The sequence below is a fragment of the Chinchilla lanigera genome, unplaced genomic scaffold (assembly GCF_000276665.1).
Source record: "Chinchilla lanigera isolate Chin_1 unplaced genomic scaffold, ChiLan1.0 scaffold00143, whole genome shotgun sequence".
Classification (NCBI taxonomy): Eukaryota; Metazoa; Chordata; class Mammalia; order Rodentia; family Chinchillidae; genus Chinchilla; species Chinchilla lanigera.
The window spans coordinates 2599467-2625308 of NW_004955544.1; the positions used below are offsets into that span (position 1 = coordinate 2599467).

At 40.6% G+C, this 25842-nt stretch overlaps 1 protein-coding gene across 4 annotated transcripts in view; it reads left to right on the forward strand.

Annotated features, from left to right (window-relative positions):
- The window catches only part of Mid1 (midline 1), a 338517-nt gene that overhangs the window by 219701 nt on the left and 92974 nt on the right, over positions 1–25842 (forward strand). For 2 of the 4 annotated variants that reach the window (XM_005411393.2, XM_005411391.2), the window contains exon 2: positions 16273–16988. In XM_005411393.2, coding sequence (XP_005411450.1) covers positions 16329–16988 — 660 coding nt within the window. In that variant the 5' untranslated portion in view covers positions 16273–16328. Of the gene's footprint in view, positions 1–5641; positions 5918–16272; positions 16989–25842 lie in introns of those variants that run through there. The other 2 variants (XM_005411392.2, XM_005411397.2) reach the window with 2 other exon arrangements.

Here is a 25842-nt window from a genome sequence, read left to right on the forward strand (position 1 = left end):
TTTGTTGCTCGTGGATGATTGGGAAGGCAAGAGTATGTACTTTATCTCCCTTCTAAGCAAGTGTTGAATAAATGAAGTAGGAAAAAGTTTTTCCAAATGGCCTGTGCTTCTCCAGGGCACAATTTACTTGCCAAAATCCTGCTTGACTGCTGTGTCTTTCAGAGGACAGATCTTATGTCACTTTGCTCATTTCCAGGTCAACTTTTGCAGATACGAGCAGGCAGGTTTTTTAAAATAAATAAATATTATCTACAGGTTTCTAATTTTGTACAGAGGAAGGAGTGTTTCTGTGATATAGGAGGACTGCACAAACGGAAGGGTTTGTGAAGAGGGAATGCTATTAAGTCCCGTGTGCAGAAGTTTTGATAAGGTGCGCTTATATATATATATATATATGTGTGTGTGTGTGTGTGTGTGTGTGTGTGTGCCTATATAGACATACCTATTTATATGTGCCTGCAAATATCAATTCCATTGTAAACACATATGGGATTTTGTACAGACTTGGAATTCTACTTATGTATATAGAAATGCCTGTCCAGCTATAAATATACACAGAAAAGTGTTCAAGGAAGTAAAGCAGTGTTACCCAGTTTTCACCTGTGGGTAGTTTCCAAGGAGCTAGCAGCTTCCGTTTCTGCCAGCACACCTTTGGCCCACTCACCTGGAGGACCAATTTAGACTTGTGCCAGGAGATTAGGTGTGACAGGCTGCCACTCTCTTCCTTTTCTTTTCATTGTACTCCCCTCCCTTCAGAACCAAACCCCTGCGTGGCAGCGAATACAGAATAGACCAGGAAAACATCAGTCATTTTAAATATAATGTCAAATAGTTTCTGTTTTCCTTTAAAACTGGATGCTTTATCTCTTAAACTGTAAAAGACATAGAATGTCTGAGATCTTCTGATGCGTAGGAACTTCATGTAGAAGTTCTCATATTATGGTAGTTTAAGATTGTAAACATTTTTTGTTGTTTGCCATATTCTTTTGAGGGGTTGAGCAAATGTTTGTTTCCTAATGTTTCAGCTTGAGGTGTTCATACTAATTTTCCACTAGAGTGGCAAACTATGAACAAGACTGCCTAGTAGAAATTTTGACAGTTTTAATGTTATTTTAAGAAGAGCAATTAAAAAAATCTCCTGCTAAGAAAACCCCAGACCCTGATAGATTTAAAGCTGAATTCTACAAGGAATTTAGAGAAGATCTAGCACCACTACTTCTCAAACTCTTTAATGAAATTGAAAGGGAAGAAATACACCCAAAGTCATTCCTGGAAGCAAGCATTACCCTGATACCAAAACCAAAGAAGTACCCAAATAAGAAAGAGAACTATAGGCCAATCTCCCTAATGAACATAGATGCAAAAATCCTAGATAACATACTGGCAAACAGAATGTAGCAAATCATCAAGAAAACTATATACCATAATCAAGTGGGATTCACCCCAGGGATGTAGGAATGATTCAACATACATAAATTGATAAACATAATATACCACATTAACAGAACCAAGGACAAAAATTATATGATCACCTCAATAGATACAGAAAAAGCTTTTGACAAAGTCTAGCGCCAATTCATGATAAAAACCCTTGGAAAATTGGAATAGAGGGTCTTTATCTCATTCTGATCAAAGCCCTCCATGACAAACCAACAGTCAACATCATCCTAAATGGACAAACACTGGAAGTTTTCACTGTAAAATCAGGAAAAAGACAAGGATGTCCACTACCACCACTCTTACTCACTATAGCTCTGGAAACATTACCCAGAGCAATTAGACAACAGAAAGAAATAAAATAGATAAGGATAGGAAAGGAAGAAGTTAAATTATCATTATTTAAAATGACATGATACGCTACATATAAGGCCCCAAAAACTCCATTAAAAAGCTGCTAGATTTAATAAGCAAATTCAGTCTCATAGCTGAAAACAAAGTCAACACTCAAAAATCAATAACCTTCCTGTACATGAATAACAAACTCACTGAGAAAGAAATTAGCTGGACAACATCTTTCACAAAAACATCCAAAAAAATGAAATACTTAGGAATCAATCTAATGAAGGGTGTAAAAGATCTCTACATTGAAAACTACAGTACTCTGAAAAAGGAGTTTGAAGATGATATCAGAAAATAGAAAGATAGCCCTTGCTCTTGGGTAAGAAGCACCAATGTAATGAAAATGGTCATACTTCCAATACTGTTATACAGATTTAATGCAATCTCAATCAAAATTCCTACAGCATATCTCACAGAATTAGAGAAAAAAATCCTAAAATTCATTTGAAACCAGAAGAGACTTAGAATAACAAGGGCAATTTTGGGTAACAAAGGCCAGGTAGGGGGCATCACAATCCCTGACTTGAAATTATTCCATAAAGCTACTGTAATAAAAACAGCATGGTACTGGGAAAAAAAAAAAACAGACCTGAAGATGAATGGAACAGATTAGAAAATGGAGAAAGAACAGCAGGTATACTCAGCCAAACACATTCACTGGAAGAAAGATAGCCTCTTTAATAAGTGGGGCTGGAAACACAGGCTCTACACATGTTGAAGGTTAAAATTGGACCCATATCTTTAACCATGCACTAAACTAAATTCAAAATGGATCAAAGATCTAAATATTAAAAGAGAATCATTAAATTTGCTGGAAAATAGAATAGGTTGAACTCTTGAAGACATTGGTGTAGGCAAAGAACAAAACCCTAATCGCAGAGGAACTATCACAAAAATCAATAACTGGGATCTCATCTTATTAAAAAGCTTTTGCACAGCAAGAGACATCACCAACAGAGTGAAAGAGGCAACCCACAATGTGGGAAAAAAATGTTTCCCAGCTGTTCCTCAGACAAAGGATTACTATCGAGAACATATAAAGAACTCAATAATATCAGACCCTCAAATTTAAAGACCCAATACAAAAATGGTCATCTGAAATAAACACACTTTTCTCAGAGGAAGAAATACAAATAGCAAATAAATATATGAAAAAGTGTTCAACATCATTTGTTCATCTGAGAGATGCAAATTAAAACAACACTGAGATTCCATCTCACCCCAGGAAGAATGGCATCATCACAAAATCAACCAATAACAAGCACTGTAGGGGCTGTCGAGAAAAAGGAATACTTTTCCATGGCTGGTGGGAGTGCAGACTGGTGCAATCTCTGTGAAAATTAGTGTGGAGATTCCCTAAATACTAGGATGACAGGTCCCATTTGACCCAGCTATTTCCCTTCTAGGTATCTTCCCAGAAGAATTAAAAACATCCTATCACAATGATATATATGCACTCATATTTATAGCAGCACAATTTGTAATAGCTAGATCTTGAAAACAACCTAAATAGACATCAATCAAGGAATGGATAAAAAAAGATATGGTCTTTTTATACAGTGAAATACTACTCAGCCATAAAGAAGGATAAACTAAAGACTTTTATAGGTAAATGGATGCAACTTGAGAGCACATTCATAAGGTAAATAAACCAGATGTACATGTGTAAACATCATATTGTCTCCCTAGTGTGAGAAGATGAAAGAGTAATTAAGATCCAAAATGTGCAACAGATATTGTGAAATGGGAAGAAACTTAAAAAGGAAAGACAAACGGGTGGAAAAAAGGAGAAAAGAAGGAAGGGAAAATTAAGAGAAGTGTGTGTGTGTGTGTGTGTGTGTGTATACACACACACACACAGACAGTTAAGTAGTTATACTACTAATTTCTCTTAGTTAATTGAAAAGAAAATTTTGTGCTAGTATTGTTTGGACAATTAAATGCCTATATCTTGTACTCTGAGTAACTAATTTGAAGATAACAATATGCATTGTATTAGCCATTGTTACCCTCCTATTATCTTGCTTTGAAATTTTGGTTTTTTTCTCTTCATACTAAAAATTTTCTCTTTCTGAAAAATTCTTTAAAATTCTAGTTTGTGACATGTGTATCTCTTCCATGCGCAATGAGGAACTTTTTAAGTAAGTTATCTTTATGTGAAATTGAGTAATCCCTGTATTGTTAAAAGGCAAATGAAGGTACAGTTTGGAGAGACATTAAGTTAAGACAATCCATGCTGTGTTTTTATGTAGTAACATGCGAAGCTTGCTTTAATTTACCATGAGGTGTTGCAACAGCATGAAAATAGGTGCTGCAACATGCTCTCGGGCCACCCGAGGAAGGAGCTCTTGTCTGCTGCTTCCCTGTATCACGAAAGCTGCTTAAACACCTTTGGCGGAGTCAAAATGTCTAGGATTGTGAATTATGCAGTGTTTTTTACCCTTTCCTAATGATTTTCATTAGTTGCAGTTTCTTGTCTTACATAGTGATAAGCAACATCCTTCAAAGAGCTTCAGTGTAGGGCAAGTGTTTTGGGTGGGGGAAGACCACTTCCCTTTCTTCAGACAATCAAATTTTAAATAGTTACTTTCCATTCTCAATACACCCTTTCTTTGCCATTTTGGAGACTGAAGTCAAGAGCTGGGCCACACCACAGATTATGTATGTATCTGTATCTAGGAGTCCTACATTGACAGATTCAATCAAACTTAGATCGAAAACATGGAGAAGAATTTCATCTGTCCTGAACATGTATAGACTTGTTTTCTTGTTATGTCTCCCTAAACAATATATCAAGGCAATGATTTGTACAGCAATTACGTTCTATTAGATGTTATAGGTAATATTTACAGTATGAGAGATGTATGTAGGTTCTGTGAAAATACTATTTTATATAAAGGAATTCAGCATCCTCAGGTTTTGGTGTCCTTAGGAAGGAGTCTTAGAACCAATTCTGAATAGAACAAGAAGGGGCTGGGGATTTAGCTCAGCGGCACAGCGCCTGCCTGACAAGCTCAAGGTCGTGAGTTCGATTCCCGGTACCGGAAAAAAAACAAAAAACAAACAAACAAACAGAAAAATAGAACCAAGAGAAGACTGGATACACATTTGATATATGCACATATGCATATATATGTATGTAAAACTTGGGTGTTTGTGTGTAAATACATATGTAGGTATTTCATATATACATACATTTTCAATTATGATCAGGGTGATCCATTGCAATTTAAATTTTACAAAAATGTGTTTTATTGTACTATACATGAAATTGTTCTTTTTTGTTTGTTTGTTTGTTTGTTTGTTTTCTGGTACTGGGTATCGAACTCATGACCTCGCGCTTGCCAGGCAGGCACTGTGCCTCTGAGCTAAATCCCCAGCCCCGAAATTGTTCGTTTTGATCTAGGTTTAAAATTTTCTTAAAAACTCAGAAAGTATACTTTAATTCAGATAGTGAAAACAAAAAATGAATATATATTTTTAAAAATGAATAAACCAACCTAGAACATAACCTGAAAATGTGCTCAGCAGGGTGTCTAAAGGGCCCGAATGCAAGGGAGGCAAGTGCCTGTGCCTGACCCCAGAGGTCTGCAGGGCAAGTCCCCTTGGCAGCGAGGAGAGCTGGCATGGAGCCTTGGGCTGCAGGAGCCGCCGCCGCCGGTCCCTGTAAGCACGGAGAGTACAGATCCCAGTGCCAAGTCATCATTTTTTTTTTTTTTTTTGTACGTACAAGGCAGTGGGTGTTGACCTGAGTTGGTCTGCCTTTTCGTTTGGTTTCAGTTGAGCCCTGAGTGGGCGAGGGAATAGGGAAGTCACAGTGGGGGCAGTGGAAAAGGCAGTTGATTCTTCAACTCGGGCAACCCTGGCGGACTGGATGAGGTGGAGCTGGCCTTCCTGGAATTGTTGGGCCGATTTTCCTGTTGTGTTTCACTGTCGACGCTCTCACAGACACACAGGACTGCTTCAGCACTGCCTGCCACCCACCATCTGGTCTCGGTGGCCTCTCTGTCATTTCGTGGGTCCCCATCCTCTGTCTACGGCGATGTTTCTTCAAAAAGAACTAGTGTGCAGTCCATTGGTGGGTATTTGCGGGGGGGGGGTCTGTTTATCAGGATCTGGAGAGGTGCTCAAAGGACTCTTAAGGACCAGTGTACTGGCTTCTATTTTTAACCTGTTTATTGGTCTTTCAGGAATGAGTTGCACCTCTACAACTGCCCAGAAGGTTCTTTCACTACTTGAGACAGGGCAGGATAGGGCAGTTGTTCCTCCAGGAGTCAGGATTGCTCTTTCTCATTTGCCATTTGTGTCTTTTGCTTGTCTGCTTGGATAAATGAACCTCCTGCTGGAGAATTTAAGCATTCTGTTAAGGAAATTTGGAAGACTAGATTTCAAATAAATAACCAGTCTGTGTGACTCAGCTCCCATTTCCCCTGAATTTTGATCATGAAAGACTTTATATCCTCACAGACATCTGCCATACTTCGAAGTGATTCTTTTCAGGAATGCTCATTCATTATTAATCAGGATGCATGGTCAGGCGAGAACGTGATTACTTTAAAGAATGTCCTAGAGATGCAGTTCCTGAAAATGAACACGTTATAGGCAGATGTAGAAGTATAGAAAAAGGTTTGGTGAACAGTTTAACTTAATTTGTATGAATTCTACCAGGTAGGGTTCAATGAGATTAAAAGTCTTCCCTGCTTCTCATGTCAGGTATCAGGCAAAATGATTTTAATTTCAGCACTCTTTAGAATAAAGAAGAAATGAAAAATTATTGAAAATGTTTATTGTGTGAATGAATTGTGGTAAAACTTGAGGCTAGCATCCGTGCTTATCTGCTTTTTTTTTTAAAATCAGTCCCTCTGGTCTCCTCCAGGTTACTTGGCAAAAATTCTTAGTTGTCTGCTATCAATTCAACAAGTGAATCTGGGTGTCCTGACAGTCAGAGGTTAGCCATACTGATATTTCAGAGTAGCATTCAGTACCTGGAGAGTGTTACTGGACCATCTTTTATTCAACCTGTTCATACTCAATGTATTATTTGTATTATTGCTTTAAGTTCCATTTTTGCATTTGTAATTCTCTCTGCTATAATTTGGAGTGGAAAACAGGTTATATTATGGTATCGCTTTCTAACCTGTTAGAATGTCGTTGTATTCAATTGTATCTCCTTTTCTCTTTCCATCTCTTCACTGTCGTGTTTTGTTTTGCCTTTATTGACTCACCTGCTTGTCAAATTGGCTAGGGTACTAAGCAGTAAAGTAGTATTGAATTAGTGTGTTTGTTTGCTGATTTATATAACTCATGGTTAAATGCTAACCTGTGTGGTTGAATATGAATATGCTGAGTGTTATGTTATTTAAAATATTCTGTTTGATGAAATTGTCTCGGCTATAGCACCTGGTTTTTATTAAGGTCATCAGATAATTTTCTGAATTGAGAAATTATGCTTGTCTGAGCTGAGAGCATGTTCCTTCTAAATTTAATCTTTGGATTGACGCTGCTGTGAATTTAATCTCTTGATTTTCACTGCTGTACCATTGAGTTGTTTTCAGCCCTCTGAGTATTTCTGCTGATTCAAGACAGAAACATCATTTCATAATCTTTAAAAAAAATTCCCTCTATACAGTTCTATAACAGGGATGATGTCATAGCAAAAATCCAAATAGCAATAAATCAACTAACTCTTAATTCCCTAGGTGAACAGGGGGCAAGAGGTGTGGACAATCAAGTACAGTGATTTGATCATGTAGGCCTTTCAAATCATTCAGTTACTTGTAGGATTGTTCATGATATTTGTTGCTTGTGACGCTTTTAGGGGCTTCCTTTCCTGGAATAGTTATCATGCAGCTTGGTATAACTTTGTGCAATGTGAACTGTTTTCTGTCATCTCAGTTATGTTTTTGTAAATTTAACAAGCTTAGTGTCCATATTCCAGAGGATATTTGGAAAATAACCAGAGGAAGTGCCTTGGGAGTCGGCCAGGCAGTGACTGAGAGCCACCTGGTATTAACACTTGCTCACTGGCCACTCAATGTTGGTATCCATGTTTATTCCTTGGTTTCATGCCTCATTAATTTTCCTGATGGGTAAAGATTTCAGCGCTGTATGGGGAGGGACTGGAAGTGAAGTCATCAATGAGGAAAATAATTATGCTTCGTAGACTATGCAGACGTCACAGAGCACATGTAGGGATACACTGAGGGACAGGACATTCTTATGATCAAAATGCCAGAGTCTCCATTAAGAGAAACTGGGAAGGAAAATGTCATGGATGATATACTGGTGATGAACTCTGGATGACTAATCTCAGAGAATGCATTTGGTCTGAAGATTCCTAACTCTCAGCCTAGTTCTTGAGCATATGGGTGAAATCTCCCTATTCTTGACATCCGAACCAGAAAGCTTGTGCACTAAATTTGGCCATGGATTAAACTTGACAATACACGCCATCTGCACTAGAGTTCTAGATATTTGTCCAAGGTGCAGATTATCTTGATTGTATCTTAGTATGGATCCTACAAAAGGAAAAGTGAAATTCTAAAATGAGCTACTGAGCAGGATGGTAGCAAGGGTTGTGACAGTATGGACTGTAGCTTAAATATTTTGTTTCCATTGGCTTGTGAGGTCAACACACAACTTATATCTCTTATTTCAAATGACAAAGCAAAAATGATGACTCCAACAGATATGAATCCCCTTAACTTTCCCGATGTTGGCCTATAACATGAATCCAGAAGAGCCTCCATTCTGAATCCCCCCCACTCCCCTCCCAAGCCCCAAACCCGCAGCTGAGGAAGTCCCTATGCTTCCTTCCTCTTGCACTGGGAATTTGCTCCTTCAGTGTTTTCTCCCATATCCTGTGCCTTGGGAAAAAGCAAGCCCTTCTCTGTCTGGGAAAATCCTCCTCCTGAGATTAGTGCTACTTCAGCAGAAAGATACCTCAGGATGAAGATACCTAGAGCCCAGAGGGAGCAAGGCAGGAGTTTTCTGCCCAGGAACTGGTCAGTTAGATGCTTAGCCATCACTCAGGTGCCATGGTCCCATCATCTTGCCAGCCCTCACCGCCAGTTTCCTATCTATCTGATGATTGACTTTCTTTAACCCTACGAGGCATGAACCTCTTATATCCAGATTTTCCCATAGGGGTTTCAAAGATGTGGTCATTTGGCTCAGGCCACACATTCTTGTTTGCATAAAACTTTAGGCTATGAACGTTATTTCCATAGGAGAGTTGTGTGTGTGTGTGTGTGTGTGTGTGTGTGTGTGTGTGCGCACGCATGCGCATGAGCGTGCACATGCTCATCCCTGAGCACCTGCATGCCCACAGCAGCCTCAGAGTGAGTTTGACTACACTGAAAGAATGAGATAAATGACAGATCTTTAAACCTGGGTCCTATTACTGACTACTCTATTGTGTCCTAGGATGTGTGTGTGGGGGGGGTACTGGTGATTGATCCTAGGGCCTTTTCACTGAGCTATAACCCCAGCCATTTTAATTTTGACACAAGGTCTCACTGAATCACTAAATTTCCCAGGTCGGGCTGGTACTTTTAATCCTCCTGCCTCAGCCTCCCACAGTACTGGCATTACAGGCCTGCATCACCCGGCCTAGCTGGAAATAATATTATTCAAGAAGTATGTTAGTTTTCTTGTGAATATGATAAATCTATCCCTTTGTGTTTTTTACCTTAAAGGGTTACTTTGCAATCCTTAAAGGTAAACATTTAAGATACATCACACTATTTAGAGTGGTTGTTTTAAACAATTCTTCTTTGTTTATTATGAAGTTGCCAAATGCAACAGTGACCAGGACTTTTTGGGTTTCCTAGAGGTTCCATTCTCAGCTTTAAAAAATCCTAAAAGCAGAAACAAGCAGAGATACAAACAACATGAAACAAAAACCATCTCACATAAGTAAATGATTTGTGCTAGGAAAAAAAGCAAAGGCAATGAGTAAGTACAGCAAATGGTCCCATTTACTGGGTCTCTGGCCTAGGAAGCAAGTGAGAATAAAGGTGAAGGCATGTTGGGCAAACTATGAAAAAGCTGTGGAAAAGGAGATAAGGACTCGCATTTGGGGCATCAGGGAGTTCTTCTGTGTTTTGAGCCGCTGAAACAAGTGACAAGAAAAAGCTGTGGTGCCAGAAGCATGTTACAAAGATTATACTGGAGAAGGAAAGGTTGGAGGTCATAAATCACATTAGAGGGATTTTTTGTAATAGTCTAAGAATGCAGCAAAGAGGGTCTGGAACAACACAGGAAATGTGAACAGAAAGAAGGAAGCCAATTCAAAGAGTTATGAAAGACTGGCAAATATATATATAATATATATATAGTGTTTGGGACTTGGAGAAGGAGAGTGCTTTTGTTTCCTATCTATGCTGTAACAAGTTATCATAAACTTCTTAGCTTTAAGCCTGACATGTATTTATTATTTTATAGTTCTAGAGACTGGAAGTCTGACACAGATTTCCCAGGGCCAAAAGTCAAAATATCTACGGGGTGCCTTACCTAGGGTACAATCCGTTTTCTTTTCTGTCCCAGCTTCTAGAGGATGAGTGCGTTCCTTGGCTTGTTGTTCTTTCCTCCATGTTCAGAGAAACCGTGGTTGGTCCATCTTCTTACTCTGACTCTTCTGCTTCCCGTTTCGGTTTTTAAGGAGCCTTGTGATCCTCCAATGTGCCCACGTGGATGATCCCCGCCAATCTCTCTTTATCTCAGAGTCATCTGTTTAGCCATCTTACTTGTATCTGCAACATTCATTTCCCCTTGCTCCTAAAATGTCCCCGGGTTCGGGGATTCTGCCTGCCCCAAGAGAAAGGAGTAGAAAATGTGGGGTATTTCTGACTTCTGCCAGTCAGGAGGCTGGAAGTACATGAGGAGCCCTGAAGAGAAAACAGTTTGGGAGGGAAGGTGGTGTGTTCTTTGAGATGCCCATCCTGAGTCTAGGCCATTTACAGTACATGGAGTAGAGAACCCTTAATGCTGAACTGGATTTCTAGATGGCACTTTGAATAGAAGCCTGGGGGTCACTTTCAGAGAGTCAGTCCATGAAGTGAATGAACAACCTGGTTGGATGTTTTGAAGGATGTATAGATGGTTAGAAAACACCTAGGCTGGTTAACAGGAGGAAGAAGTCAGCAGTAGATAGAGGAAAATTTGAAAAGTACAGCTTCAGTCATACATAGACTGACAGAAAGCTGGAAAGGAGGGCAGGTGCACTCACAACACTGTTGACCAAAATAGCCATTTATCGATTGTCCTATCTATCAGTCTGTCTGTCTGCTTGTCTGAACTGGGAATTGAATCTAGGGCCTTTGCACTAAGCTACATTCACAGCTTTTATATTTTTTTTTTAATTTTAAGACAGGATCTCTCTAAGTTGTCCAGGCTAGCTTCGAGCTTGTGCACCTCCAGCCTCAGCCACCAGTAGGTGTACATCACCACAGCCAGCTTAATTTTCCATGTTAAGAAAATGCTTTTTAGAATTTGCAAGAAAGTTTCTAAAGGAAGGTGGCCTCCATCCATGTGTCCCAGGCTTCACTACAGCCTGTTGGCCTATTAGAGTGGATGTAACTCTGTGATTAGAGTGAATGTAAGAGGAACCCTGGAGAACATGTGTGGGTCCCATCCACAGACATACAGGCAGGCAGAAAAGAAATAGTATGCCGATCGTCCTAGCAGTTTAGACATGGACCCCCTGTCCGATTTCCATCTTGCCCCCTTATTTTATGCCTTGACGTAGACATAAGAGCTGTGGGTGGGCAGAGATATGAGCTGTGAATTTTGCCATTCCCAGTTTGTTGCAAGAGTTCCCATGATTACCCACATCCTCCTCTGAATGAAGACCAATCAACCCATTCATAAAAATGTTGAGCTATAGAATTTCCTGACAACAATACGCATGTGTGATTTCCTTCTATTGTCTTGAAGACTAAGCAGCTTTTTAAAAAAATTTGACAGTATGAAAATTAAAGTATGAAGGTTAAAAAAGACAAAAGAAAGATAACATTTTGCATAAATCCACTACTGTCTACTTGTTGAAACCGTATTCATCTTTTGACACCCGCCTCACATATTCCCTCCTTTAGGAAGCCTTTTCTGTCCCTCTGTTCTACAATAGAGCGTTGATCATTCCACATATATCATTGGTCTGCTTCTTTTGTTACATTGCATGGTGTTTTTTGGTTCATATTTTCCCTCTTCTGTTGAACCATGAATTCAGAGGCAAGTGCCTTGGATTACCCCTGCTTGACCCATGACCAGACACATAGGAGGGCTTAAATATCTGGTGAAAGAATGAATGGTGTTTTAGTTTCTCTAGAAAGTTATTTAAAAGAAATCTAGAAAACAAGCCATGATATTTTTTTGGAGGGAAGAATGACATGTGTAAGACATTATTGAGTATCTTAAAGAAAATGGTACTTTTATCATCGCAAAATCTGGATAAAAGTGAAAAAATGGGATCCTTTACAGACATCAAATCAAAAGATCTTCCTTTCTGGCAGCATACAGGCCAAAGATTTGGAAAATTGGCTCAGCCTCTCTCATCACATCTAGATATTGTGTCACCATTTAATACAATTAACCATTTACAGTGTAGACATTTGCCCATAGCACTATGCCAAGTGCTATGGGATAAAAGAAAAAGATTCAGATCTGAGCAGCTGCTGTTAAATCATTCTTATAAGAATTGCCTCAAGCACTCAACTCACATCATTTCCATTGATGTCAGGTAAAATCCCATCACACATTATTTCCCACTAGCAGTGGAAACGTGTACACTCTTGTCCAAGTCTGGCTCCGCCATTGTTGCCCAGATAGCATTTTATTCATACCTCTCTGAGAATGATTTTCACTTTATATTCTGGCTAGCTATGTATGTGTACCTTCTGATACAAAGGTCAGCAGAATAAGATCTTCGGGCCAAATCTGGTCCATTACCTGTTTTCGTAAATACAATTGTATTGGAGCACAGCCACGTTCGTTCTTTTTTGTACTGTGTGTGATTGCTTTGGCATTACAGGGCCAGAATTGAGTGTTCCTATAGCATGCAAACCCAAAAATATTTACTGTCCTGTTCTTTATAGAAAAAATTTGCTGACTTCTGTTCTAAAAGAACTTCTATCCTTTTTGTGAAAGGAAAAAGTCATGTTGCTTTCTTTTTGGTTTCTGCTGGAACAAAAGAGATTCAAAGGAATGAGTGAATGTTTAAGTCCTACTGTGTGTTGAACACTAAGGTGCTTCTGGTACATTCCTCAAAATGCAGAGGAAAATCTCTCATCTCATAGCCTCCATATCCTACTGCTGGGCATAATAGGGAGAGACAGGGCAAGGAACAAACTAATGGAGAACATCAGCAATGAATGTTATGGAGAAAAACAAACTGAGACGGGGGAGGAGTGCTGTCGTGAATGGGCGTTCAGGGTGGGAGTAGGGAAATTGTTTTTATGCATCTTCAGGGGTGACACTGGAACAGAGTCATGTGGATTCTGAAGGCCATGTGGGGGCGAGTAGGGAAGGGACGTGACTGGCATGTTTGAGGACTCATAAAGAGGCTTTTGCCCAGAGCAGAACAAGCTAGGAGTAGCGTGGGAGGAAATGAGCTCACTGTCTGAGTGGGGTTTTCCGGGCTGGTTTTCTTCTGGTGAATTTCTCTCTGGCTGAGGTGGGAAGTTCCTGGGGGCAGAGCACAGAACAAGCAGGGCTTTTTACATTTTAACAGGCTTCTGAGAGGAACATGCACTGCAGGGAGAAGGGCAAGGGTGAGCAGAAACCAAGAGACAGTTTACAAATGTCTTGATGATGACCCAACTATGAGATGATACCGGCCCAGCCCATGATAATAGAGGTGTACTGACAAGAACACCAGATTGTGGTGTCTCGAGCCAGGTCAGTACTTGGCACACAGTAACTAACTCCTGAATGAGAAAATAAAATGCTGACCATTCCACTGGGATTTACAATGGAATCAGCTCTTAAAGTTCTGATGGTGACATTCTGGAATAGGACCCCAGCCCTTGTACTGAAATTACAGTCATTATGCTGTGTTTGCCTTTCTGTGCCTCGTTGATTTCATTCTTTCACTTAATGTTGCATCCCCCAGTTCCATATGGCTGAATAACATCCCATTGTACATAGGTATTACATTTTCTTTATCCATTTGTTGTTTGATGGACACTTAGGTTGTTTCTATTTCTTGGTTATTGCTGCAATGAACATGGGAGTACAGATGTCTCTTTGATATACTGATTTCATTTCCTTTGGATCTAGACCCAGGAATGGTATTTTTGGATTGCATGGTAGTTCTACTTTCAATTTTTTGAAGAACCTCCACACTGTTTTCCCATGTATTGAATTATAATACTGTGGACCATAAACATGGACAAATACTATATGTTAATGAAAAATTACATTATAAGTTAATAACATAATTATCACAGCTGTCCAGACATAATTGGCCTCTCTTCCTATTGAGATAGGTCAAAAGGTATTTTTACTTCACTTGAGAATGAATCAGAGGAAGAAGGCTATATTTTTCCCTTATAGTCTTCTGACTGAAAGGGAGAGGACTTTTGTTCCAGAGATAATTCTTTTTCCATGTTTAATCAAAGCAATATTTAATAAGTAGAGTCAATTTCTTCCGAGTCTTCTACAAAAAGAGTGGTCTGAGACCAAGTGGAGCTGGCTGTCTCTTGCAGAAGCTGCTTTAGGGTTGCTTCCCATTGCAGGCTGTGGGAAGATGAATAAACTTTAATCATTCAAATCACACCTACCTGTGTACTAAATATTAGCAAGTAGTTGAAGGCTTTTATAAAGCCGGTAGCTTCTTAATTTTCAACAGGCTCAGGACATACATTTCACTTTTAATGATCAGTTTGCATTCAGTTGGTAGCAAGATAAATGCTTGTTTCACCTCGGTACCACATGGTATTTCACAGGGATGCTATTTCAGAAAGAGTCAACGTGTTCTAGAAATTGCGAATTTTGTAAATAAGCAGAAGTGTGAATACAAACGACTGATTGTCAGAATCACTAAACATAGCTTTGGAGGAGACGGCTTCCCCTAATTCCCACTGAGACCCCTCCCCCCCGCCCCCTGGCTAGTGATTTGAATCTCACGACCACTGGGCGAACTGCACTATTCTCCCACAGTCCGCAGTGGGCTGCATCTAATATGCCCGCCAGTGCTCTGCAGACCTCTGCTAATGGTCTTGAAAGGGAGAAGTTTCAAAGAGGCTTGGTTCCCAGGCCTGCTAATGAGCAGGAGGCCTCTTCACCTTAATGAACCAGGGCTTGTGTGGGATTCTTTGCCTTCCCATTTTGAAGGGAGGCAGTGGGAGTTCACAAAAGCAGCAAGGGCTTTATGGTGAGCGGAGCATAGAGCTGAGCCACCCCAAGGTGGCTGTCAGTGCGGGGGGGGGGGCAAAGCTGGTGGAGGTCATGCCCAGGCTAACAATGCTGTGAGTGTCAGGCGGGACCTCCTGCCACCCTGACCTGGGGCTGGTGACAGTGACAAGCCTGGGGTGGAAGATTTTAGGCCAGGAGTGTTGCACAGGGTCTCTCAACAGCCCTTGCAAGCCACTTGCAACTGTGTTTTAGACTGTAATTGCTTTTACTGTTATAACTTATCAAATGAATGTGATAACTATCCAAATCCTTGTTCTAATGAACTAAATCGTTTTTCTAAATATTAGTCATTGGTACCAAACTCACTGGAGCTCCAAAAAGGCTCCCAGATATTTTTCTAAACTCTTCACTGCCCACCCGTACCCCACTGCTGTGTTAAACAATAGAATTACTCAGAAAAGTAACAAACACACACCAAAATGACTGCCTCTATCAAAATCATCTTGGTGGGAGTCCACATTTTTTCTCAGGAACATGTTTTGGAAAATGACATCCTGTATTTAAACATGATTATTTCTACTGAAATCTGTGTGTGTTGTGTACATTTAATGCCCATTCCTATGACGACTGCCTCTCTGATTCAAAAGCCTGGCTTGGTATTACAGAATTCAAGTCCTTCAAAACACATACACATTAATATGTAAGTTCATAAATTCAAAGTTACACACGACTGAGCACATTTCATTAATGAACCTTTCTACGTTTTAATTTTCAACTCAAGGTAAAAAACGGCTGTGTTATAGTAGGATTATTCTGATTAAATACAAGTTATGTACATTCTAGTTTCAATTACTGGTCAAAATTACCAAAAAGAAAAGAAAAAGCCTACATGCGGTGACTGGAACTTGAGAAAAATGTTGGGGGGTTTCCACCCAGTTAGTAGAGAGAGAAACATTGGAAATGTACACGCGTTTTCCCTTCCATGCCCTGTGTTTGGAATTGTTCTGAGATGCATCTGAAGCTGACAGCCACCCGTGGCTGACCCCTCCTGCCTAATCAAATTTTACATTCTGTTTCCAGATAGCTGATCAGCTTCCTTGGATTTTGCTGATGACACCGGAGAGCTTTGCCTGAAGATGGAAACACTGGAGTCGGAGCTGACCTGCCCTATTTGTCTGGAGCTCTTTGAGGACCCTCTCCTGCTGCCCTGCGCACACAGCCTCTGCTTCAACTGTGCCCATCGCATCCTGGTGTCACACTGTGCCACCAACGAACCTGTGGAGTCCATCAGCGCCTTCCAGTGCCCCACGTGCCGGCATGTCATCACGCTCAGCCAGCGAGGTCTAGAGGGACTCAAGCGCAACGTCACCCTGCAGAACATCATCGACAGATTTCAGAAAGCATCAGTGAGCGGGCCCAACTCCCCCAGTGAGACCCGCAGGGAGCGGGCCTTTGACGCCAACACCATGTCCTCTGCCGAGAAGGTCCTCTGCCAGTTCTGTGACCAGGATCCTGCCCAGGACGCTGTGAAGACCTGTGTCACTTGCGAAGTGTCCTACTGTGACGAGTGCCTGAAAGCCACTCACCCGAACAAGAAGCCTTTTACAGGCCACCGTCTGATTGAGCCCATCCCGGACTCGCACATCCGGGGGCTGATGTGCCTGGAGCACGAGGATGAGAAGGTGAATATGTACTGCGTGACCGATGACCAGTTAATCTGTGCCTTGTGTAAACTGGTTGGGCGGCACCGTGATCATCAGGTGGCAGCTTTGAGTGAGCGCTATGACAAATTGAAGGTTAGTCCGATCTGCCTTAAGCCAACCCCTTTCTGCCAGCAAATGTCATGAAAATAAGAAGTGTATTCACTGCTAGCTGCACGGCAGGTGAAGGTTTCTCTTCACCTTTGTTATCTGATTAGTTGTAGCATGTTTTTGGCAGCCCATAAATGTTACACAATAAGGGTATCTTGTAAAAGTTGACTGCTGCTTGTAATTTTAACGTTGTCAAGGAGAGGGTGAATTCTAAAAAATCTGGATCATTTTCAATCCTTGCCATATTTCTGGATCACTTTCAATACTGCCTCAGTGAGAGACAGTGAGTGAGAGAGGAGAGAGAGACAGAGTAGATAAAATCTGACTGTGGGCATTTATTTTCCTCACTCATCTGGACAAACTAATTCAGTCTCATGGTAGCTGTATCTAGTTACTGCACAAACAAAAGAATAGAAGGAGGAATGTCTGTAGCAAATGTGTGTAGCAAATGTGGGATTTTAGAGGACATGTGACCTTTTCTTTCTTGTCTCAAAGATACCAGGCTTACTGGGGAACTACAGTGCTCTGACAATCTCGGGTTTCATGAAGGAATTTCTTCTCGTGTAGGCTTTTTTATTCAGTGAGGTTTTAGGCAAGGCTGTTGGAACTTCTTTTTTAACATGAAATTATTAACCTAATTCCAGCTTTGAGATAATAATTAATATGACTGTATGTCAAATAAAAAAATCACTCTCTACATATGGCTAGAAAGCACCAGGGAAGAAATCAAAAGCCATCTCCAGATGTCTGTTCAACGTCAGGTGATGGTGGGGGTAATTATTGCCAACTCAGCTGAGAGAGTTTGAGTGAGATACTATGTTCACCAGCTGATGTTAGATCGGAAGACACCAATTAAAAGGAAAGGAAGTATAAATTAAAAGCTCTAAGTAAACATATACTGAAGTCCTTCCTCTCAGGAAGAACACATACCAAGTTGTTGAGCAAACAAACTGAATCACATGTACCAGAGTATTATCACTCAGGAGACAGTGTCACCGTTACAAATGGCTCGATCACTTCTCTGGAGCTCTAATGGGTGCCGGTGTTTACACGGGTCACAGAGTTTATTTTGTGACAGTGGCATTATCAGAGTCCATCTGAGATTTGGCTTGGCTACTTCTTGACACGCTGAGGGAGTTTGACCTGCCAAAGTGAATCCATGCTTCCCAGTGTCATTTAGGCAGCAAAAAGCATGGCACCTGTGCAGCACGCCTCATTCCAGTGTCCAAAGAGCAACTGACATGAATCCATCTCTAAGCCGTGTAAAGGAAGCGAAGTGCAAGGACGAAGGTGACACAAACAAGAAAAGAGTGATCTGCTTTTTGTTTTTTTAAGCATAGTGCACAGTGGTAACAGAAAAGTACCACCAGAGTTAATAGTAAAGCAAAGATCACGCATGCATGAATTGTGGTTCAAAAGTCAGTTCTTCAAAAATTGATGTGGCTGTCAGTTTTTACAAACCAAGGCAATCTTTTTTAACCTTGTGTGTTGTCATTCTTGTTGGGAAGTCAGGGTGTTCAGAATGATTGAGCAGAGATGCTTGATATTTGTTTTCGAAATGAAGACATGCCAGACTTTTCCCATTATTTGATTAGATTAACACTATCTTTTAATGATTGTTTGTAAAACACCATAATCATAATTATATTTCATATTCAACAGCTCCCAGACTTGGTGTTTAAATGCAGTAATCAAGTTGCTCATTACTTGTGTACCGTCACAGTGGAGTTATTAATTATTTACATAACATCTTCAAATTTATGAGGAGATACTGTAATGCTCTAGCTCTTTCTGTGATCAAAATGAAACTCTTCAATCTTGAGCCCAGTACACTTGTCTAATCAAGTCAGTGGGTGATCAGTCCTTGGTACTGTCACAAGGAGGGCCTGACAATTGAAGATGTAGTATATTTTCTTTTCTTTTTTTTTTGGTACTGGGAATCAAACTCAGGACCTTGCGCTTGCCAAGCAGGCGCTGTGCCACTGAGCTAGATCCCCAGCCCCTTATTTTCTAATTACAGCAATATGAGTATATAAGCAGGACCCTGTGCCCCCAAACACATTTATAGCCATTCAACAAAATGTTCTTATGAGCATCTGACCAAATAACATACTAGGGTAAACTGTTCTGAAATATGCCACTTGTGCCAGAATAGAAAAGTCATAAAATGTAGGACATTTGCGTGTTCATGAGACTTTAGTTATCACATATTTATGAACATATATACTTCCTTGTCTTGTTTAAAACCTAAGTACAATTAAATACTGATTTTTGAAGCAGCTAATAACATACCTAAAGAAACAAAACCAAGCAAGTGTGTTTTTGTTATTACTTTAATTTGCAAAAGTAAATGTGCTAAACACATTTGTTTTTCTGTAATTTCAAGATCTCATATAAATACAGGTTTGTGATGATGTGGGAACACATAAAACACGGAGGACTTTGAGGATGCTTTCACTGATGAAATGATAGATTTACTTTACTTATTTGGCTCTGTAAGGACCCAGGTGGCTTCTGCTTGAAAATATATTCATCCTTCATTTGTGAAAGTCCATTTTATAAATACGGGAATTCAGCAATGATTATGAACAGTAATTATTTCCTTCAATAACACTACAGTGGGGGACATTTTTAAGTCATATCAAGTCTCAGTATAAGTGCTTATATAAAGAAGTGGAATAGAGTTTGTACATTCCAGTCTTTTCCTTAGCATGAAAAAAGAAAAAAACACCAAAATTTCAACATGTAGAATTCGTGCAAAGAAAATCTTCCATGTTCTCTGAAATAGCACCATGTTAATAACTTAATGCTTCCAGAGCCTGTGAGCTGAGAAGCACTCTTGAAATACTGAGGCAAAGAGAAAATTAAGCTAGCATTTCCTGAATTCTATTTTAAGATAAAAAGAAAGTCTTTCTGCCAAATATGAAGTCTCTCAGTGGAGCATATCACAATGGGGACCTTTTTAGTACATCATTTTAATTGAATTTTAAGAAACCTTTCAGTCTCTCAAACTTGGATTAAAAGTTTGATTTGTTAACCCCATAACATAGAAGGCAATATAATATATTTCAGAGTTTCCAAGGAATTATAATGCAATAACTTCTCTTTTTCTGTTCCACATTGGAGCTCTCATTTCTTTTCTAGTTACACCTATAAAAATATACCCATTGTGAAAAATTAACCTTTCTTTGCCCTTCATTTTCAACGTAGCCCCTACAAATGCACTCAAATTAAAGTTCAAAACCAGGATTTTTGCTATGCTGACTGTAAGGCTGGCTGTGGGAGTTTCTTTGTCTAGTATGGGTGACAAAAAATAAGGTTTCCAAATATTTATCAAATATATTAAAACTATATGTTGATTTTGTTAGTTTGGCACAAGATTTGGGGAAGAAAGAGGAAACATCTGTAAAGACATATTTTTCATGCAAAACTTAGGGCCGTTTCCTCCCTGTCCTCACCTGTCCCCTCCACGTCCCTGTCACCTCTCCCTCTTTTACCTGCAGAGAACTCTGTGTTGTTCGTTATGATTGGAATCATTTCTGGTAAGCTCAGGGAGTCCCGGAAAGTGAACAGAGAAGTACACAAGGCACCTCTTAGTCATGGGGCTGTGTAAACAAATGGAATATTTGGGTGCGTTGCTTAATGTTCCTGTGCTGTGCTTTACTTGCCCATAAAACAGGGCTAATAATGTACTGTACTTTCAGAGAAACTTGAGAGAGCAAAACAGTGTTTCAGGTAAACCCTTAGCACTGTGCCTGGCCCAGGGGAAGCCTGCTCAGTACGTCAGAACTACTGCTAGAAACCAGGAGACACACTGTGGAATGGTTATGTGTGTGGACTTGGGCAGTAGACTGGCTGCCAGATATTTTTAAATTCACGGCTTGCATTATTTGTGGGTGAGATAAGTCATGTTGTTACTTTAATGAATTTGGTAGTTTAGGTCTAAAGTACCTGGCCAAGGGCAGAGGCGTGACAATGAATAAACACTTGTTGAGGGATGTGTGCAGAACTGATGGGTTAAACAAGTGTTTTGGGATTCAGAGGGGGAAGAGATGATTCTGGTTTTAAGTACAGAATAAACCTGGCTTCAGGCTGATGGGGTTTAAGCTGCCTTGACAGATTGAGTGGATTATACATCAAAGAAGCAGTGTTAGGCGTTCTATGAGCGTGAGACACCAGCAGAGACCTGTGGGCCACACTCGGAAAGACGGTTTGGAGACTGCAGACAACGCTGGCTAGGATGGAGGGTGCTGACTGAGGGGCTCCAGGAGAAAAGGATGGGAGAGGCACCTCAAGCAGAGATTTTGGAAGTTATTTTGAGTACCAAGTTATTTTGGGGGCATTTCCCCTCTTCTCTATAAGGTAATGACATAAGTTTTCTTCTAAAAGAAGAGCTAGTGCACTGTATATTTTCTGGAAGAAAGGTTCAATAAAGATATCAGAATCGGTAGGCTTACTGTGTCCACAGAAGAAATAAAAGGGGAAGTGACATTCACATTCCTTTAGATTTTGTGGTCTATTTTTTTAAAAATTGGTTAATTCATTCATTCATTTTTGTGGTACTGGGGATTGAAGCCAGGGCCTGTGCACTAAGCTACTTTTAAATTTTGAGACAGGGTTTCACTAAGTTGCCCAGGATGGCATCAAAAGTGGGACCCTCCTGCATCGGCCTCCTGAGTAGCTCTGATCACAGGTATATCACACCATGCCCAGCTGTGGTCTCTGTTTTAATAGGCAAGTAGATGTAGTGTCACAGGTCAAAAACCACAACTCTGTCAAGAGAAATGTCTAAAAATATGACATCCACATTTTAGCCCCTGAAGACTGAGAAGGATTAGGTGGAGTCACTGCCGTTGGCTATTGGATTCAGGCACAAATACCATTGTTTTCCTGAATTCCTAGCACAGCTAGACACTGTGATTGTGTCTATTTCTTCCAGCTTTTGGGTCTCAATAAGAAGGGTTCTATTGCAGATCACAGAAACAAGCTAGAGCCAGGAGCAGCAGCAAAGCTCATGTTGTTCCACCCTCTGCAGCAAGAGTGGTAAGCAGAGTTGCACCAAGAGACGTCACAACTCTGAACAGGACTAGAGCACACTTCCCTGCTGCTGCTATGTTCTATGTTTCTTCCAGTACTTTCTATTGCAGCAAACAGTGCCAACACAAACAGCTTTGCCTTTAACCAGGTTGTCATGTCTGAGGTTTCTTTGGAGGTTTCCAGGAATAGGTGCAAAGATTTTGAACACACTCCTGCCCTACCTGCATGGGGGTAGGATGTTGCCTTTCTAAATGTTGAGTCCCAACACTTTTGGAGTCTTGGAGGCTAAAGCAGGAGGCTCATGAGTTCAAGCCCAGCCTGGGATAACTTAATGACTTAGTAAAACCCTGTCTCAAACTTCTGGGTTCAAACCTCAGCACCACCAAAGAAAAGTTACTTTGAAGATGTCCCCAGGATGACATTTTCTACAGTTGAGTCAGCATAGATTGAAATATCTTGAAGGGCCAGAACTCATACTCAATGCTAGGTTCACTTGGTTGTACTTGGATGATCTCAGGGACCCCACAGGGCAAGGGAAGGTTAGTATTAATTAAAATTAATAATTTTAATTTAATAATTAGCATAATTTTTTCCTGAGGTCTTAAAGAAATAATTTTATTTAAATCTATAAAATGAGTAAACCTATCAGGAATATCTGTTTACATATGGCATTTGAATTTGTGTTGAAAATTTTTGAAAAGCACACATTTATCTGAATGTTACAAATTTAATTCTGGTATGACGTATTGACATTCCATTAACTAAATCACCATTTTAGTGTGTAATAATCAAAATTCTCTCTCTTTTTAAAGGTAGGGTCTCACTATGTAGATCAGGCTGGCTTTGAACTCACTATGTAGCCCAGACTTGCCTTGAACTCATAGTGATCCTCCTGCCTCAGCCTCCGAGTGCTGAGATTACAAGTGTGTGCCTCTGTGCCTGGCCAAAATTTTCTTTCATTCTATGTCACTGGCAAATCATAAGCCGTTCTTAGAAAGTCTGGTTAATTTTTTCATACTACTTAAGTAATCAAGTGGACTTGAATGGGCTAAGAAACTGAGTGTGGCTGAAGATGTGATTTAGTCTCAGTATGTCATGTGAGCATTCTGGGAACATCCACTACAACTGCATCTGTTAGATTTGCTTAAAACTTGCTTACTTTATATTCTGGACTTTGGAGCAGGACACTCAAGGACTTTGCGTATGTATGAGATGTGGCTTTTTAAACTAACAGGAAAATGTGCTTTGTGTCTCTCATCCAAAAGGAAAATGCTTGTGAAGTGCCCAGAGTAATGAGTGGCACCTAGTAAGCATTGGATGAGCATGAGATATTATATTATCCCCACTTTTACTGTTACAGGAAGGGCTTCATTGGTGTAATCCAATCTTGGATCTCTTAACACTATCATAAATTACTCAGTGGTTACAGGGTTGATTTGTGTTTCTGGCTGATATGGGAAACTTTGAACAACCCTCAAGGGAATGATATGCTGTTAATATCTGGAAATTGCCTAATTCGAAAAGCTAGGTGGAAACGTTGATTTGTTCTTTATAAGCCAAGCTAAGTAGTAACAGGGACTTTTAAGAAGCAATGAGTGGTGGGCAGAAAGAAATGGCTTTAAAATCATACACCGTTTTGAAGACCATGGCTTTTCATGTTCCTGGTTTACCTGATGGAATCATCTACAGTTGTTTCCCGTTGTGGTTTGGGTATACACTGTGGCTGTCACATTGTAGCACATCAAGACGGAAGAGGAAAGCTAGGGGACATGACGTGCAGGCGATTTGACGCAGCCATGAGCTCAGTGGGCAGTTGGTGTGTGAGTCAAGGAGGGTGAATGCTGGTCCTGGGCAGGTTGCTCCCAGCTGTCTCCCGTGGTGGAAAAGGACACTGTGCCGGGGAGAAGAACAGACCTCAAGTGAAGGAGCTTGCAGAAGAAAGGCTTCCAGTTCCACCATTAGCGCTACCATCGAAGCAGCCCTGGGGACTTTGTTCTCTGTGCTGTCTTGTGTGCCAGCTTCACAGAATTCATAGAGAACCAGTGTCTGTCTCCTCAATTCTAGCTCCTTTTCTATTTCTTTGGTCAAGGGTCAAGAAAATACTGTTTGTTATTTACATTGAGATAAAGTAGAATGTTATCACTGAAACGATATGAAAAACATGAAAAGCTCCTGTTCCTTTGGTGCACTTACAGATGTTTTTTCCCTGTTTTACCAAATTTTTTTTTTTAAAAAAAAAAAAAAAAAAATCCCTCTGTTTACCCAAGGAATATTTTCTATGTAGCTACTATGAGATAAGCACTGGGTAAGCTTTGAGAATGTAGAAATGAATAACAAAGTTAAGTCATTGCTTCCATGGTCTAGAATTAATGATAAAATGTAATAAGAGCAGATGAAAGGGCTATGAAAAGAGTTCCATGAAGCTCCATTGGTGAGGTAATTTTTAATGTGAATAATTGTCAAAGGTTGCTGACTTTGGTGTTGATATCTGGGAAGTGCCTAATTCCAAAAGCCTGAGCAAAAACACATTTCAGTGAAAAACAACATTCAGAGAGGACAAATAGGGACATTGACAGTGTTCATTCCTTTGGAGTTGCAGGTAAGGGAAAATAAGAGGGCTCTGACCCATGCTAGAATCTGGGCAGAAGCTTTCTTACCCAAGGTCTACTGTGCGCAGGCAGGCTGTTTGTTCTTCTCACATGCTTTCCTCCAAGGTCGCCATATTTTTCCTGAACAGGGCACATAGGTCAGGTAAATAGCGAGGCTCAGAAGCAGCTGATGTGATTTCCACTCCGAAAGACCCATCTCTAGGAAGACAGAGCTGAGAGGTCAACGCACGGAAGTGCTATTGTGTTAACTGAGCCAGCTGGTGGGCTTGCTTTGTATGGTGTGGAAGTTTTACAGGCTGAGGCATTAGAATGAATATCCTGACCTGCTAGAGAGTGTTTACTTCCCTCTCCTCTGACCTTTGTCATGGCTGTCAGGAGCTCAGTCGCTCTTGGTTGATGTGGTCAAAGCGAAGACAAGTGAGGTGGGCAGGCTTTCAGAATCATGACAGAAGAGTAAAAACTAGGTGACATGACATGCAGCTGATTTGACGCAGCCATGAGCTCAGTGGGCAGTTGGTGTGTGAGTGAAGGACAGCGAATGCTGGTCCTGGGCAGGTTGGTCCCAGCTGTCTCCCGCGGTGGAAAAGGACACTGTGCTGGAGAGAAGAGCAGACCTCAAGTGAAGGAGCTTGCAGAAGAAAGGCTTCCAGTTCCACCATTAGCGCTACCACTGAAGCAGCCCTGGGGACTTTGTTCTCTGTGCTGTCTTGTGTGCCAGCTGCACAGAATTCATAGAGAACTGGTGTCACTGTCTGTCTCCTCTCTTCCAGCTCCTTTCCTATTTAACTGTCCTACTGCTTATAGGAGGTCTAGGAGACCTGGGAAACCTTAATGAACCCCATCCAAGGAACTTAAAGGGAGATGCTACTCTTGCCCCTGGATTGCCAAATTGAGCTGCATTTGGTCCCCAAAACCAAGGCCTCAGCCTTTTATTTTTCAGTGTTTAACTCAGTTGTGGAAGCAGTTGCATGTGCTCTTCTGACAATTTGTCTAGAAACATGTTAGACAAAATATGGGCTGCCTCCATGCCTGTAGAAAAAAGTCTTGTAGGCCAGGGCTGGATGGTAGTAGGGAGAAGCAGAGATATCTTTCATGATGCTGCTTTAAATTGTTTTGAGATGTGGAGGATGGTATTGGCTGATTCAACACCAGAAGCCCACTATTGCCAAGCTTTACGAATACTAATAAATCTC